General features: G+C 66.9%; 3 protein-coding genes across 3 annotated transcripts in view; 2 read left to right on the top strand and 1 right to left on the bottom strand.

The window, feature by feature from the left end:
- Nucleotides 1–3,020, bottom strand: part of MNEG_4660 (Chloride channel protein CLC-f) — a gene marked incomplete at both ends in the record, with an annotated part of 6,477 nt that extends 3,457 nt beyond the window's left edge. The window contains 4 exons of the mRNA XM_014046863.1: nucleotides 231–484; nucleotides 809–974; nucleotides 1,336–1,674; nucleotides 1,980–3,020. Of these exons, the coding sequence (XP_013902317.1) occupies nucleotides 231–484; nucleotides 809–974; nucleotides 1,336–1,674; nucleotides 1,980–3,020 (1,800 nt within the window). The remainder of the gene's footprint in view (nucleotides 1–230; nucleotides 485–808; nucleotides 975–1,335; nucleotides 1,675–1,979) is intronic.
- Nucleotides 3,021–3,790: 770 nt separating this feature from the next.
- MNEG_4659 (hypothetical protein) lies at nucleotides 3,791–6,696 on the top strand (the record flags this gene model as incomplete). Its single annotated transcript, XM_014046862.1, has 7 exons — nucleotides 3,791–4,345; nucleotides 4,701–4,762; nucleotides 4,990–5,038; nucleotides 5,450–5,500; nucleotides 5,829–5,882; nucleotides 6,273–6,350; nucleotides 6,631–6,696. 7 exons carry the CDS (start codon nucleotides 3,791–3,793, stop codon nucleotides 6,694–6,696), a joined length of 915 nt encoding a protein of 304 aa, XP_013902316.1.
- A 1,831-nt stretch (nucleotides 6,697–8,527) lies between these two features.
- On the top strand, nucleotides 8,528–11,378 carry MNEG_4658 (GTP-binding protein 2; the record flags this gene model as incomplete). Its single annotated transcript, XM_014046861.1, has 8 exons — nucleotides 8,528–8,646; nucleotides 8,919–9,111; nucleotides 9,288–9,345; nucleotides 9,563–9,684; nucleotides 10,106–10,190; nucleotides 10,559–10,749; nucleotides 11,083–11,224; nucleotides 11,353–11,378. 8 exons carry the CDS (start codon nucleotides 8,528–8,530, stop codon nucleotides 11,376–11,378), a joined length of 936 nt encoding a protein of 311 aa, XP_013902315.1.
- Between the last annotated feature and the right edge of the window lie 416 nt (nucleotides 11,379–11,794).

The following is an 11,794-nucleotide window of genomic DNA, read 5'->3' as shown; positions in this document are numbered from 1 at the left end:
GTGTTGGGGTTGGTGGTGTGTTGATGGCGCACGCCAATAGATTGGTAAGAAACGTGAGGATTGTGAAACCCGTGGCACCCGCGACATCTGCAAGAGAGGCGGACAGCCAGAGGGAGGCCCCGGGCACCCCTGCCGGCGCCTCGGGCTGCGTGCTGCCCGCCGCACTCCCAGCCAGCCGCGCCCTCAGGGCCGGCGGCGCCCCTGGGGGATCCCCCGGCCAGCCCCCTCACCTGCAGCACGTCGATCAGGAGGTTCGGCTGGATGCTGAAATAGGGGATCCGGCCCACCAGGTGCTGCGACACGCCTGCGATCCCCAGCGCGCGGCCCTCGCTGCGCAGGAAGCCGACCACGCCGGCCGCCACTGACGTGGACGCAAACACGACGGACGTGGACAGGCGGTCGAGGCCGAGGCGCGAGGACTTGAGGACGAACTCGACGGCGAAGAGGGCGCCGCTGGTGGGGGCGTCGAACGCGGCGGAGACGCCTGGGGAGGGGGTGGGCGTGTACATGGGTGTAATTTTGTGCGTGTAAGCATTTGTGTGAGAGTGTATGCATGTGTGTGAATGTGAAAGTGCATGTCTGTGTGTGTGTGTGGGGGGGGGGAATATAAAGTGTGGAAGGTGCACACGTGTGCATGTGTTCAAGGGTTGCGCCCGGATGGGTGGTTAGTGGGAGTGATAAACCATGGGAGTCGCGGAGGACCGCGGCGTCGCCGAGGGCCGGCCGGGCCGCTGATCGAGCGCCGCATCGCGGCCAACAATTGTGGTTGGGAGCAATCATCCAGGTCGCGCTGCTGGGGCCGACCCACCCGCTGCGGCGCCAGCGGCGACCAGCATCCGTTGCCGCCGCTTGCTGAGGTGCTTCGGAGCCAGGACGGCCGCCGTGTTGGCCCCCAGCTCCACGCTGGGCGCCTCGGGGCCAAGGGACGCGCCGCTGCCGAGCGTGATGGCGGAGGCGGCGGCCTTGCGGAACACCTGGGATAGGGATTGGGGGGTTGCGGGTGCAGGATGGGGCATGGGCGCTAGGGAGGCCTGGGTGGAGGATGGGCTTTGGGTGGGCAGACGGAGTGCATGCGTGTGCAGCAGACATGCTGCTTCCCACGAGCCGCATGTACCCTGGCCTGCGCGGCCCCGATCGCTGCAGGCCAGCGCCGCGCCACGGGCTACGCCTGTGCATACATGCAAAAGTGCCGGTGCACACGTGCGCACATATTGTCAAAAACACTCACACACAATCACACGAACACAATGCGCCCCCACCCGAATACGCGCCGGCAATCCCCAGCACCCAAGTTCCCCAGTCGCCAACGCCCCCCAACAGACCCCCACGCCACACGCAGCCGGCGCCCCCGGCGTTCTGCAAGACATCAACAGCCGGCGCCGCCCCCGGCCCCCGCCGTCGCCGCGACGATACTGCGGCCCGAGGCGACGCGGAAAGGACGAACCAGCGGCCGCGGGCGCACACCTGGCCGTAATCCTGCGGCAGGGTCGCGTTTTTGCTGTCATCCACTACGCCCTCGATGGCGCGCGTCAAAAACTTGAGCCCCGGCGCGAAGCCGCGGCTCTGCAGCGCCGCGACCGCGAAGCCGGCGCCGATGGGCATGATGCAGCGGAAGGGGATGGCCAGGTCGCCGAGGACCAGCCCTGTGGCGCGGCCGCCGCCGACGTGGAGGTTCTGGGCACGGGGCGGATTTGGGGTGGGGTTGAGGTCGGGATGGGGGGTGGGCGGAGCAGAACGGTGCGCCTGGGGCGAGCGAGTGCGGGGGCTGCGGCGGTCACACCGTCAGTGCGATTGAATGCAAGCTCGACTTTTGCCGAGCAGCGGCAGCGGCGTTGGCAAAGCCCGCCGCCTGTCCGGCGCGACCTTCCGCCATCTCGGCCTCGCGGCGGCCGACCCCGCCCCCGAGCCGCCCGCCCGCCCGCCGTCGGCGGCCCTCTCGCGGAGCTCCCATGCAGCTTCTGGGCGGCTTCTCGTCTCACCGCCAGGATGTCGGGCAGGTCGTGGATGTACTGGATGGACACGTCGAAAAAGAAGACGCTGCCGGCCACGACCACGCCCGTGGCCATGGCGTAAAAAAGCGTCACCAGGTCCTCTCTATCTGACAGCAGGCGCCCCAGGGACCCCAGCAGGGGTATGCCCCCCTCCCCCTCCCCGCCCCCGCCCTCGGCCTTCGGGTCGCCTTGGGCCGAGGCGCCGGACGGCGAGGCGCCGGGGGCTGGCGAGCCGCCGCCGAGGCCGGTCAGGGCGCCGAGGCCGCGGCCGTTGCCGGGCGCGGCGCCGTTGCGCCGCTGCAGCAGGCGGCGCTTCATGCTGCCGCCTCCCACGCCGGCGTCATCGGGGGGTGCCTCGCCGCCGCCGTCGAGGGGGTCGGACACGGCCATGCTGCTGCTGGTGCTGCTGCTGGTGCTGCTGCTGCTGCTCAGGCTGAACGCGCTGCCGCTGTCGTCCCGTGTGTCTACGCCACCAGCGGCGCGCCGCGCGCGCTCCTCCGCCGCCCGGCTGCTGCCCCCAGCGCGCCCGCTGTCGTCCTCGGGCTGCTGCTGCTGCTGCTGTAGCTGCTCCAGCTGCTGCTGCTGCTGCACTGGCGGCGGCGGCGGTGCGTCGCCGGCAGGGAACGGCGCCAGGATTGTCCTCACCGCCGCAGAGCCCCTGCCGCTGCCATTCTTCAGGTTGGCCGCGGGCTCCCCGCCGCCAGAAGTCGCCAGCGCGCGGGGTGCGGACGCCCCGGAATCGTCCCAATCGCCGCCGCCCCCGCCGCCGCTGGTGCTGCCATTGATGGCCGCCTGGATCGCGGAGGAAAGCATCGACGGCGCCGGCCCGCCGCCGCCGCTGCTGGCGGATGGCGGCGCTGCCAGGGCGTCCGGCGGTTGCGCCGCTGCCGTTGGCGCTGCGGCGGCGGGGTCTCCGCCGTCCACGCTGCTGATGCTTGCCGGGCTCCCGCTTGGGCTGTGCGGCGACAGCGCGCAGCAGGCCCATCGCGGGTGGCCGGGCTTGGCGCTGCGTGCGTGCGGCCATGCCATGTGAAGCGCGGATAAGACGGCAGGACTTGCTCCCGCGGCGCGGCACGCGCTCGGTCGCTGCCGCTGCCTCAGCGCCCGGAGCATCAGCCGTGGGGTGTGCCGCATCGGCTGAGTGGCTTCGCTGGTGCCGGGGCTGGCGTGCGTGCCGCTCAGGCCGATGCCTGTCGGCCGCAGCATCGTGCGTCGCTGCAGCGCGTCCGCCACTGGCTACGGCACCTCGCCCGTCTGCACTGGATGGCCCACAAAGCTGCCTGCGACCCTGGCTCGCGTCGTTGGGCTCGCGTTGTTGCTACAATGACGACCAGGGTGGGTGTGATCCGACAATGGGTGGGTGGCCCACCTACAATAACAGGACCAAAGCAGTCAGCCGGGCAGTCACGATCAAGAGGCGTGTTTATTATCAATTGACAGGTTGGCACAACGGGTAAGGTCGAACGCGAGGCATGGCAACACCAGTCCTGCAATAATGCGCGTGCCTGGGGAAAGGAACCACCCTGCAATTCGAATGAATGCAAACCAATCAAATTGCAATTGCGACCAGATGCGGTACTGATCGAGTCACGAGCTGAGGACTCACTGTGGACCCTCCCCCCCCAACCAGTCACCCACCGCAGCTCCACACCCATTGAAAGTCATCCGTGATCGCCTAGCGCGTTGATCCACATCGGTTTTACCCTCTCTCGATCCTCCTTCTTGCGTGTTGCGGACGCAACAAATCCAGAGATCCCACCAGGAGCGTCAACTGCCTTCCTCGCTTTGATCCTGGCACGATGCAGGCCTACAAGGTCACAGCTGCGCGTCCCACGACCTCTATGACTCGCTGTGCCGCGGCCAAGGCCCCTGCCCGGCGCCCTGCCGTCGTGTCGCGAAGCTCCAGCGCCGAGGCGCGCCCGGCCACCTCGCCTGCCGGTCTCGCCAGCGGCGCCGCTGCGCTGGGCTTGGTCCTCGGTATCATGATCTCGCCAGCGCCCGCATTCGCCGACGGTGATGCGCCCGTGCCTGCCACCACTGAGGAGGTGATTGCTGCGCCCGCCGACGCCGCCGACGCGGCCATCACCTCTGCCGCCGACGCGGATGCAACGCCCGCCGTTGCGGAGGTGGCCGAGGCGCCAGCCCTTGCTGACGAGGCGCCTGCCGTCACTGACGAGGCGCCGCCCACTGCGGAGGAGGCGCTCGCGCCGGCGGCGGCGGACGAGGGCGCCGTCGGCGCCGGCGACGGGGAGGGCGACGCCGCCCCCATAATCGCAGCCGACGAGCTCGCAGCGGCGGCGCCCGCTGCTGCGGAGATTCTCAACGAAAAGGAGGAGTTCATCCAGGAGCAAAGGGTGGGTCTACGACTGCTGCTTTCCTGCATGTGGGCTGCCGGTGCCCGCGCACACACCGCGACCGGGTGGGAAGCGCTCAGACGCAGCTGCATTGCGTCACGTTAATTAGGGGCCGTGCGCGTGCCATGTCATGCGGCTGCGCCGCTGCTCATGGCAGGCCGGCTCGACCCACTGCAAGCAAAATTGCCTCGACCTGCCCTGCCCGCCACCTGGCGTCTCTGTTTACACATCATGACACCATGCTGCCCTTGCTCCGTCCTGCCCCCTCACCACATCAACACCAATGAACCAACAGCGCGCCCGCCACTGCTGGTTCTGATCGACATAATCACCTCCCATGCACTGTCGTCGACAGGCCGAGGTTGAGTACAAGCTGGAGCAGGGAGAGATCGCCCGCAGGGCAGAGATCCTCGGAAAGTGAGATCGCAAGGGCGCCAGTCCGGCCCGGCCCACTGAAACTGGGGTCCACGTTCTCACATGCGTGGTGTGGCCCGAAGTGCAACCATGCAGCACGAGCAGGAGGAGCGGCAAGCGGGGCACACACACGTGTGTCCATGCACATGAGGCAGACAAACGGGCAGCTGCCGCTTGCACGCTCTTGAAATCCTGCCCATCACTTCTGATTGGATTGAATCCTCGCGCAGGAAGCAGGCGGTGGAGCGCGAGCTGGAGGAGGTGGAGGACGTCATCCAGGTGAGATCACGAGATCTACCTTGATCTTGAACGGTGATCTGGGCCCAGGGACCGCTCAGAGAGGACGGGGCCCCTTAATGGACGGTGCGGCAGCGTGCGTCGGCGTCTGCCCTCTACGGGGCGTTTTTTGAATACGCAAGAGTTGGTCAGTCGTGTGGACGCCCCTCTCCGCCCATTGCATCCCAGCTTGCCTCCTGTCCTCTCACGCGCCTTTTTTTTATTCCTTTGCATCCTTCCCCACCGCCTGCTGTCCCACCAACCACCTGGCAGCCACCCGCAACAGACGGCTTAGAAACCGCCCACGAAATGCTGGTCAATCTCCCCTCAAAAGCCTGTTGACCGCCTGTTGACCGCCTGTTGACCGCCTGTTGACCGCCCACCAACTGCCCACCGACCGCCCACACCCTGCAGCGCAAGCTGATCGAGGAGGATGCGGCCCTGGTGGAGGCGGAGAAGAAGGGGGTGGGTCGACAACTTCGACAGCCCGCGTTTTAAGCAATGTTGGCCCCGCCTCCTCGCCCTGCCTGCAAAAAGCTAGCGTGTGGTACTTTTGGACGCACCTCAACCGCAGTCACCTGTCTCCCTCGCCGTGTCGACCCCTGCCTTCGTAACGAAGCTGCGCCCTGTGTGCTTTGGCAGCTGCAACCGCGCATCTGTCGACACCACCCCCGACCCTGGCGTGCCAGACCCCGTTGTCCCAAAGAAATGCGACCCTCCCCCCCTCCAAACCCCAATCCTTCCCGCCTTCCCGCCGCACTCCTTTCGGCCTGCGACGGCGCGCACCCACCAGGATGAGAAGGCGATAGAGTTCATCGAGGACCAAAAAGAGAAGATCAAGGACCAGGTGGGGTCATCAAGGCAGTCAAACTCAGTCAAACTCGGTCAAACCCAGATCCAGAATGAGCAGACCTAGCTTGCTGCCCCTCGGCGTCGGGACTTGCCCTCTGTGGGCGCCCAGAGCCGGCGGCCCTGGTAAGCTGCTCAGCTTGAGGCACCTCGGTGGGGACCGGCCCCCATGTTTGCCTTTGGCTGCGGCTGCATGCATCCCTTGCTGGCTGCAATTCGACCACGCTCGGTCCAGCAGCGCTCGTCATCCATCTTGCCGCCGTCCTCATTGCATGACACATGAACAAGCCGCGCTGATGACGACGAACACTCAACGCAAAACGCATGATCCGCTCGTCACGAGCGATGATCGAATGGCGTCCGGCACCCCGCATGCGCGCCCGCGCAGGAGGCTGCTATCAGGAATGCGGCCAGCCAGCTGAAGGCCCGGCTCGACAAGATCGACATCGTGGAGAAGGCCCGGGAGGTGCGGACTGCAGACAGACCGCGTTGATGCAGTCCGCACGCACCGCGCTGCTTTCATGCATCGCCGGCACCCACTCCGGGCCGGGGCGGGGGGGCGACGGGGCAGGGGAGGGGGCGCCGGCCGAAGCGCATGGGCGTGGGCGCTTGTGAGGGGTCGCGGCGCGCTGGGCCGAGACGCTCCACCAAGCCGCGGGCTGGGCACCCAGGCCGCCGGTCATGCGGACGTGTGGCAGCCACTTGCTGTGTGGCGGCAACTGTGATACCGCGCCGCCGCCGCGCAGATCGGCCTCAAGCAGCAGCTGGACAAGGCGACCGCGTCGGTCAAGAAGCTGCTGGGCCTGGAGTGAGAAGCTGCCGCCCGGGCAGGCCATGCAACGAGGCCTGCGGATGTGGCCGCCGGCCCAGCGCTGGCCGATGGGCACCACCCGTTGGCGAGAATAAAGTTGACGAGCTGAGGAGGATGCCCGGTGCTGGGCGGCATGCGGTTTAGACGACTGGTCTAAGTGGTTGCCAAAGTGTTGCAGAGAGGGGGAGGCAGGGAGAGCGCCCAACACGCGCCCGATACAGATATAGCAGTACACCACCCCACATCTTGCACCTCCGTCACACACATCAAATCACCACGAACCAACCAGCCTCCAATGTGGCACGCACCATCCCATTACAACGCAAAACTCATCAGTTGCCGCAAGCAGACGAGCGATATCCATGTATACCGACTTGCCCGCACCGCACCCACACAGTGCACTGGGGCTTTCTTCCTGTCTCACGCACGGGTGGGCGCGGTGGTGGGCATCCCCCATAAAAATGTTGTGCACATCTCACCACAGCCCATTACAGCACGTGGCCGGCTGGCGACAAATCTTTCCCATTGGCGATGAGGCATGAGGCCTTTTGCAGGGTTTCCTAGGTCGAAAGGCGCCTACTGGTGTAACGTCAGAGATTAGTGGCTTGGGTCTGCATACAGGGTTGCAAGCCAGGTGACAGGGGACACAATTGTGAGTGATTGTGGATGGGACGGCGTGTGATGCGGCCGAAGGGGCCCGCTGTGGTGCCATGGGGCTAGCGGGGGGTTGGAAGAGGACCAGGTCTCTGTTGAGAGGGAGTGGTTGTCTTATGAGAGGGACCATGCAAAACAGTTGGTGCGGACAGGGATTGCATCGTTGCAGAGAAGGAGCCTGTGCTCCGATGTACCTGCGTGCATGGCGCATCCAGTCAGCATCCGGGAGGCCTACCTTTGCATTGTGGGTGTGTCGCCGTAATAATGCATCCCCAACAGCTGCACTCTGCTACTGATGTCCAGTGTCAGGGAGAGTGCAGAGGTTGGGCAAGGGGGACGCACGCTCGTGCCGCTGCGGCGCGTTCCGATACAGTGGCTGCGGGCTGCTGGGCTTCATCGGCCAATCAGGCCCATCTCCAAGCAGTGAAACCAAATTCAGCCCTTGATGCAGACATTAGTTTTCAGATAGAGTCGCCCTTAATCATGCGCGATGGCTGTCCATCGGCAGGTGCCAGCACGGCCATTGAGGTGTCGTTAGGAGGTCAAACGCGTCGTTGACTGTGGCCTTGTCGGCACGTGCTCATTCTAGTATCCAGGGGAGCTTTGAGTCCATGCCTGAGTCCAGGACTGGCCTGAATTACTCCGATGGGCACCGCGGCGTGCAATTGGCGGCAGGCCAAGCTGGCCTGGCCAGCCACATCCCGAGCTGCATTTGCCAACAGCGTCGCACGAAGCATGCACGGCAGCCGCGCATGCAGCGGCAATGCCTATGTAATTCACACGCTGAATGTGTTGGATCTCAAAAATGAATGCCGTATCAAAAGAGCCCAGCTTCCCGAGTGATGCCTGCAACGAAACTGCATCAGCACGATCTTTTGACGCTTGTGCACCGCTATATCAGCAACTCTGCATCGTCCTCTGTCCGTTTCCACAAATAACAATTGCATTAGCATCTCCCTCTCACCCGACCGTGATGCGATGAGGGTGATGCTCTGAGACGCTGGGCCCCTCTTGTATTCATATGGATGCATCTGGAACAATACCAGCACGAATAATCGTAGCGTGTGTACGCGCTAGCTGTGTATCAAGAGCGCCAGGCAGCGGAGCAGCGCGACGAGCGGGGCGGTGCGGCGCCGCGCCACCGGCGTCGGTGCAGCGCTGCAGGCGGAGACGAAGAGATGGACCTCTCTGCACTCGAGACGCAGCTGGAGCTCGGCTCCAGCGCAGGGGCGCCGCGGCCGTGGGCGGTGCTCGCGCCGCCTTCGCCGCCCAGGCGCGCTAAGGCCAAGGTTCACAAGTGAGCGCGCGCGCGCCAGCCCTCGCACAGCACCATGAAGACGGCTGCTTCTGCTGCTGCCGCCCCCTCTTGCTGTCGCTACGGCCGCATGCGGGCTGATGCGAGCTGCGAGCGGCCACAGGCCGTGCATGCTGGCACCTGCTGTTTCGTGACGCCGCCTGCACCTCTGTCGGCGGAGCACAGGCAGCACAAAGGCCGGGCACGGCCCAGCATGCAGAGCGTCCCCGCGGCCCCAGCCTCACCACCCAACTACACGCCCCGCCGCCCTGCAGGAAGCAGCGCTTTGGTAAGAAGGCCGCCCGCCGCGCCGCTCGCGCCTCTGCGGCGGCGGACCCAGACGCGGTCGCGCGGCTGCACGCGGGGCGCGACCCTTCGGTGTCATCATTGGATCCGGAGGTCGAGGAGGGTAACGTCGAGTTCAAGCTCATGATCTCGACCTCGAACCCGATCAGATACGAGCAGCTGGTGAGAAGCCGCGCCGGACATGGCCCGCCCCCCCTGCTTCCATGCGCGAGTGTTGGCTGGGGAGGCTCCGAAGGTCGCGCGCCGCGGGGCCGGGTACCCGACAGTGTGGGCCAGCCAGGGCTGTGGTGGTGGTGGACACCTCAGCGGCGCTGCATGCGCCTCCCCCTCACCGCCAGGTCACCCAGATGAAGTATCGCCTGGCTGAGGGGCGCGGCGAGGCCTTCTACTACATAGGTGAGCCGGCAATCGCCCAGGGGTGTCAGTGGGCGTCGTATGAAGTCATAAAACGCGGCACTGACTGCGCTAGACGGCGCGTCTGCATGCAGCCAGCGACTCCCCGAGGGCAGCAGCGGCAGCAGCGGCGGCGTGCGGCCAGCTGCCTCGGCGCGCACGCGTGTGGCGGCGTGCCGAGCGACGCCACGGCGCGCGCCCGCCGCCCCCCCTGCGCCAGGCGTGGAGGACGACGGCTACCCGTGCGGCCTGGACCCGCAGCAGCTGGACGCGTCGCTCGCGACGCTGAGGCGCATGGCGGCCGCCCTGGGGGCGCGCGCCGGCCTGGTGGAGCGCCTGCGGGTGAGGGATGCCCCCTCGCCGACTCGGCACGCGCGCGCACGCGCGCGTGGGCGCGGGCTCGGCCGCGAATGTCGAGCGACCAGGGAGGCGCGGGCGCGGGGGGCCCCGCCGGGGGCCGTTGAGGGTTTGCGCCAGCCGCCCCTGCGGGTGTCCTTGGGGGGCGTCTGTGTGCCGGACGCGCAAGCGGATCCCCTGCGGCTTTCTAATACTGAGGGCTCCAAGGGCTCCAGGGGGGCCGCGGCGCAGCGGTCGCCTTCAGGGCCCGCTGCCCTCCAGACGGGTGCGTGCCGGATGCGCCGCTGCACGCCCCCTCGCGCGTGGGGGCATACGCGCAACCTGCATCTGCATCTGCAACCGCAACCATATTTGCGACCGCAACCGCGGCCAAGACCAACCATCCGCGACTTGCTGCATGCCGCAGGGCGCCTTTGGCCGGGAGGCGGCGCTGGTCCACGTTGAGCGCAACACGCGGGAGGAGGTGGCCTGCATCGACCTGCGGGTCGCAGGTGGGTGGCGGCCGCCTGTCGGCAGGGCGGCGCGACGCGCCCTGTCTCGGCCATGACGTCCACCCCCTTGCCTGCGGTGCCGCCGCTTGCCTCTTGACACCGCCCCCCACCCAAGGCGTGCGGGCGCGCCTAGTCAGCACGCAGCCGCACTCGCTATAGCATCAACCCCCGGCCCATACCGCCTTTGTTGCGGGCCCTGCTGGCGGCCGTGTCCCTTCGGCCATCGCCCCAAAACGGCCGCCGAACCCCAGCCTCTCCCCCCGATGTGCCCCCAACCTCGACCGCCTGCCCCAAAACCCGGCCAAGCTTGCCGGCGGCCGCCCCAAAAGCTCAAGTATTGCCCCTCAACCCGCCCGTTCTCATCTCAGTGGCGGGCTCGACAGATAGCGGCAAGTCCACCCTGACCGCCGTCCTCACCCACGGCGCCGACGGGCGCCCGCTGCTCGACAACGGGCGCGGCCGCGCGCGCATGGCGGTGCTGCGGCACAAGCACGAGATACAGAGCGGCCGCACCAGCAGCATCAGCCAGGCGCTGCTGGGGTATGATGCGGACGGCCAGGTGGGCGGCGACTGGGTGGACTGGGTGGACTGGGTGTGCGGCGAGGGTGGGGATGGAATTGTTGATGGGGCTGTGCGTACGTCCTTGGGTGAACGTGGGTAGGTTGGGTCTGTTTGGGTGTGTGTTACGAGTCCATGTGAGTATGTGCATGTGAGTGTGGGAGCAATTTCTTGTGTGGGGGCACAGAGTGCGACTTGGAATTTGCTGTGCATGGGTCTGTTTCTGTGCCCATGCTTTGTGTTCATGGGCGCATGCATGCTCAGGAGGTGTGCGCAGGCACCGTCGAATCGACCCCTCAACCCTCCCATCCCTTCCGCCGCCTCCGCTACGCAGGTGCTCAACTATGCGGGCGTCGCGCCCCCCACGCCCGCCGAGGTCTGCTCCGCGGCCGCGCGTGCGGTGACCTTTCTGGACCTTGGTGGCCACCACTCGTTCCTCAAGACCACCCTGTTCGGCCTGACGTCCATGCTGCCGGGTGCGGCGGCGGCGCGTGTGCAGATGCATGTGCGTGTGCATACACATGTACACACACGTGCACGCACGTGCCTGAGCACATGCACTTGCACACGGTACTCACGTGAACCCGCACGCCAATGCACCCAGCCACTCTCCTTGTCTCCCACAATTGAGTACACACACACGCACACACGCACACACGCACACACGCACAACCACACTCTCTCTGCAACTACAACAGACTATGCCCTCGTCTGCGTCTGCGCGTCTTCTGGCGTGTCCCCCGCGACACGCGAGCACCTGGCGCTCACGCTCGCCCTCGAGGTGCCCGCCGCGTTCGTCATAACAAAGTGCGACGCCGCAGACGCTGCCCGCCTCGTCGCCACGCTCTCCGACGTATCCGCGCTCGCTGCGGCCGCCGCGCGCGGCAGCGGCGGCGGCGGCGGCGGCGGACGCCCAGGCGGAGGCGGCGCCGCGGCCGTGGGCGACGGGATCTTTGTTGTCGGCGGCCCAGACGACGCGGCCGCGGCGGCGCGCGAGCTCTCGGCGCTGCGCTGCGCCGCGGCCGGCGGCGGGGCGGGCGCCGCTG

The sequence above is a fragment of the Monoraphidium neglectum genome, assembly GCF_000611645.1.
Source record: "Monoraphidium neglectum strain SAG 48.87 unplaced genomic scaffold scaffold00658, whole genome shotgun sequence".
Classification (NCBI taxonomy): domain Eukaryota; kingdom Viridiplantae; phylum Chlorophyta; class Chlorophyceae; order Sphaeropleales; family Selenastraceae; genus Monoraphidium; species Monoraphidium neglectum.
The sequence above is the reverse complement of the archived record's forward strand: the minus strand, read 5'-3'. Positions and strand labels throughout refer to the sequence as shown.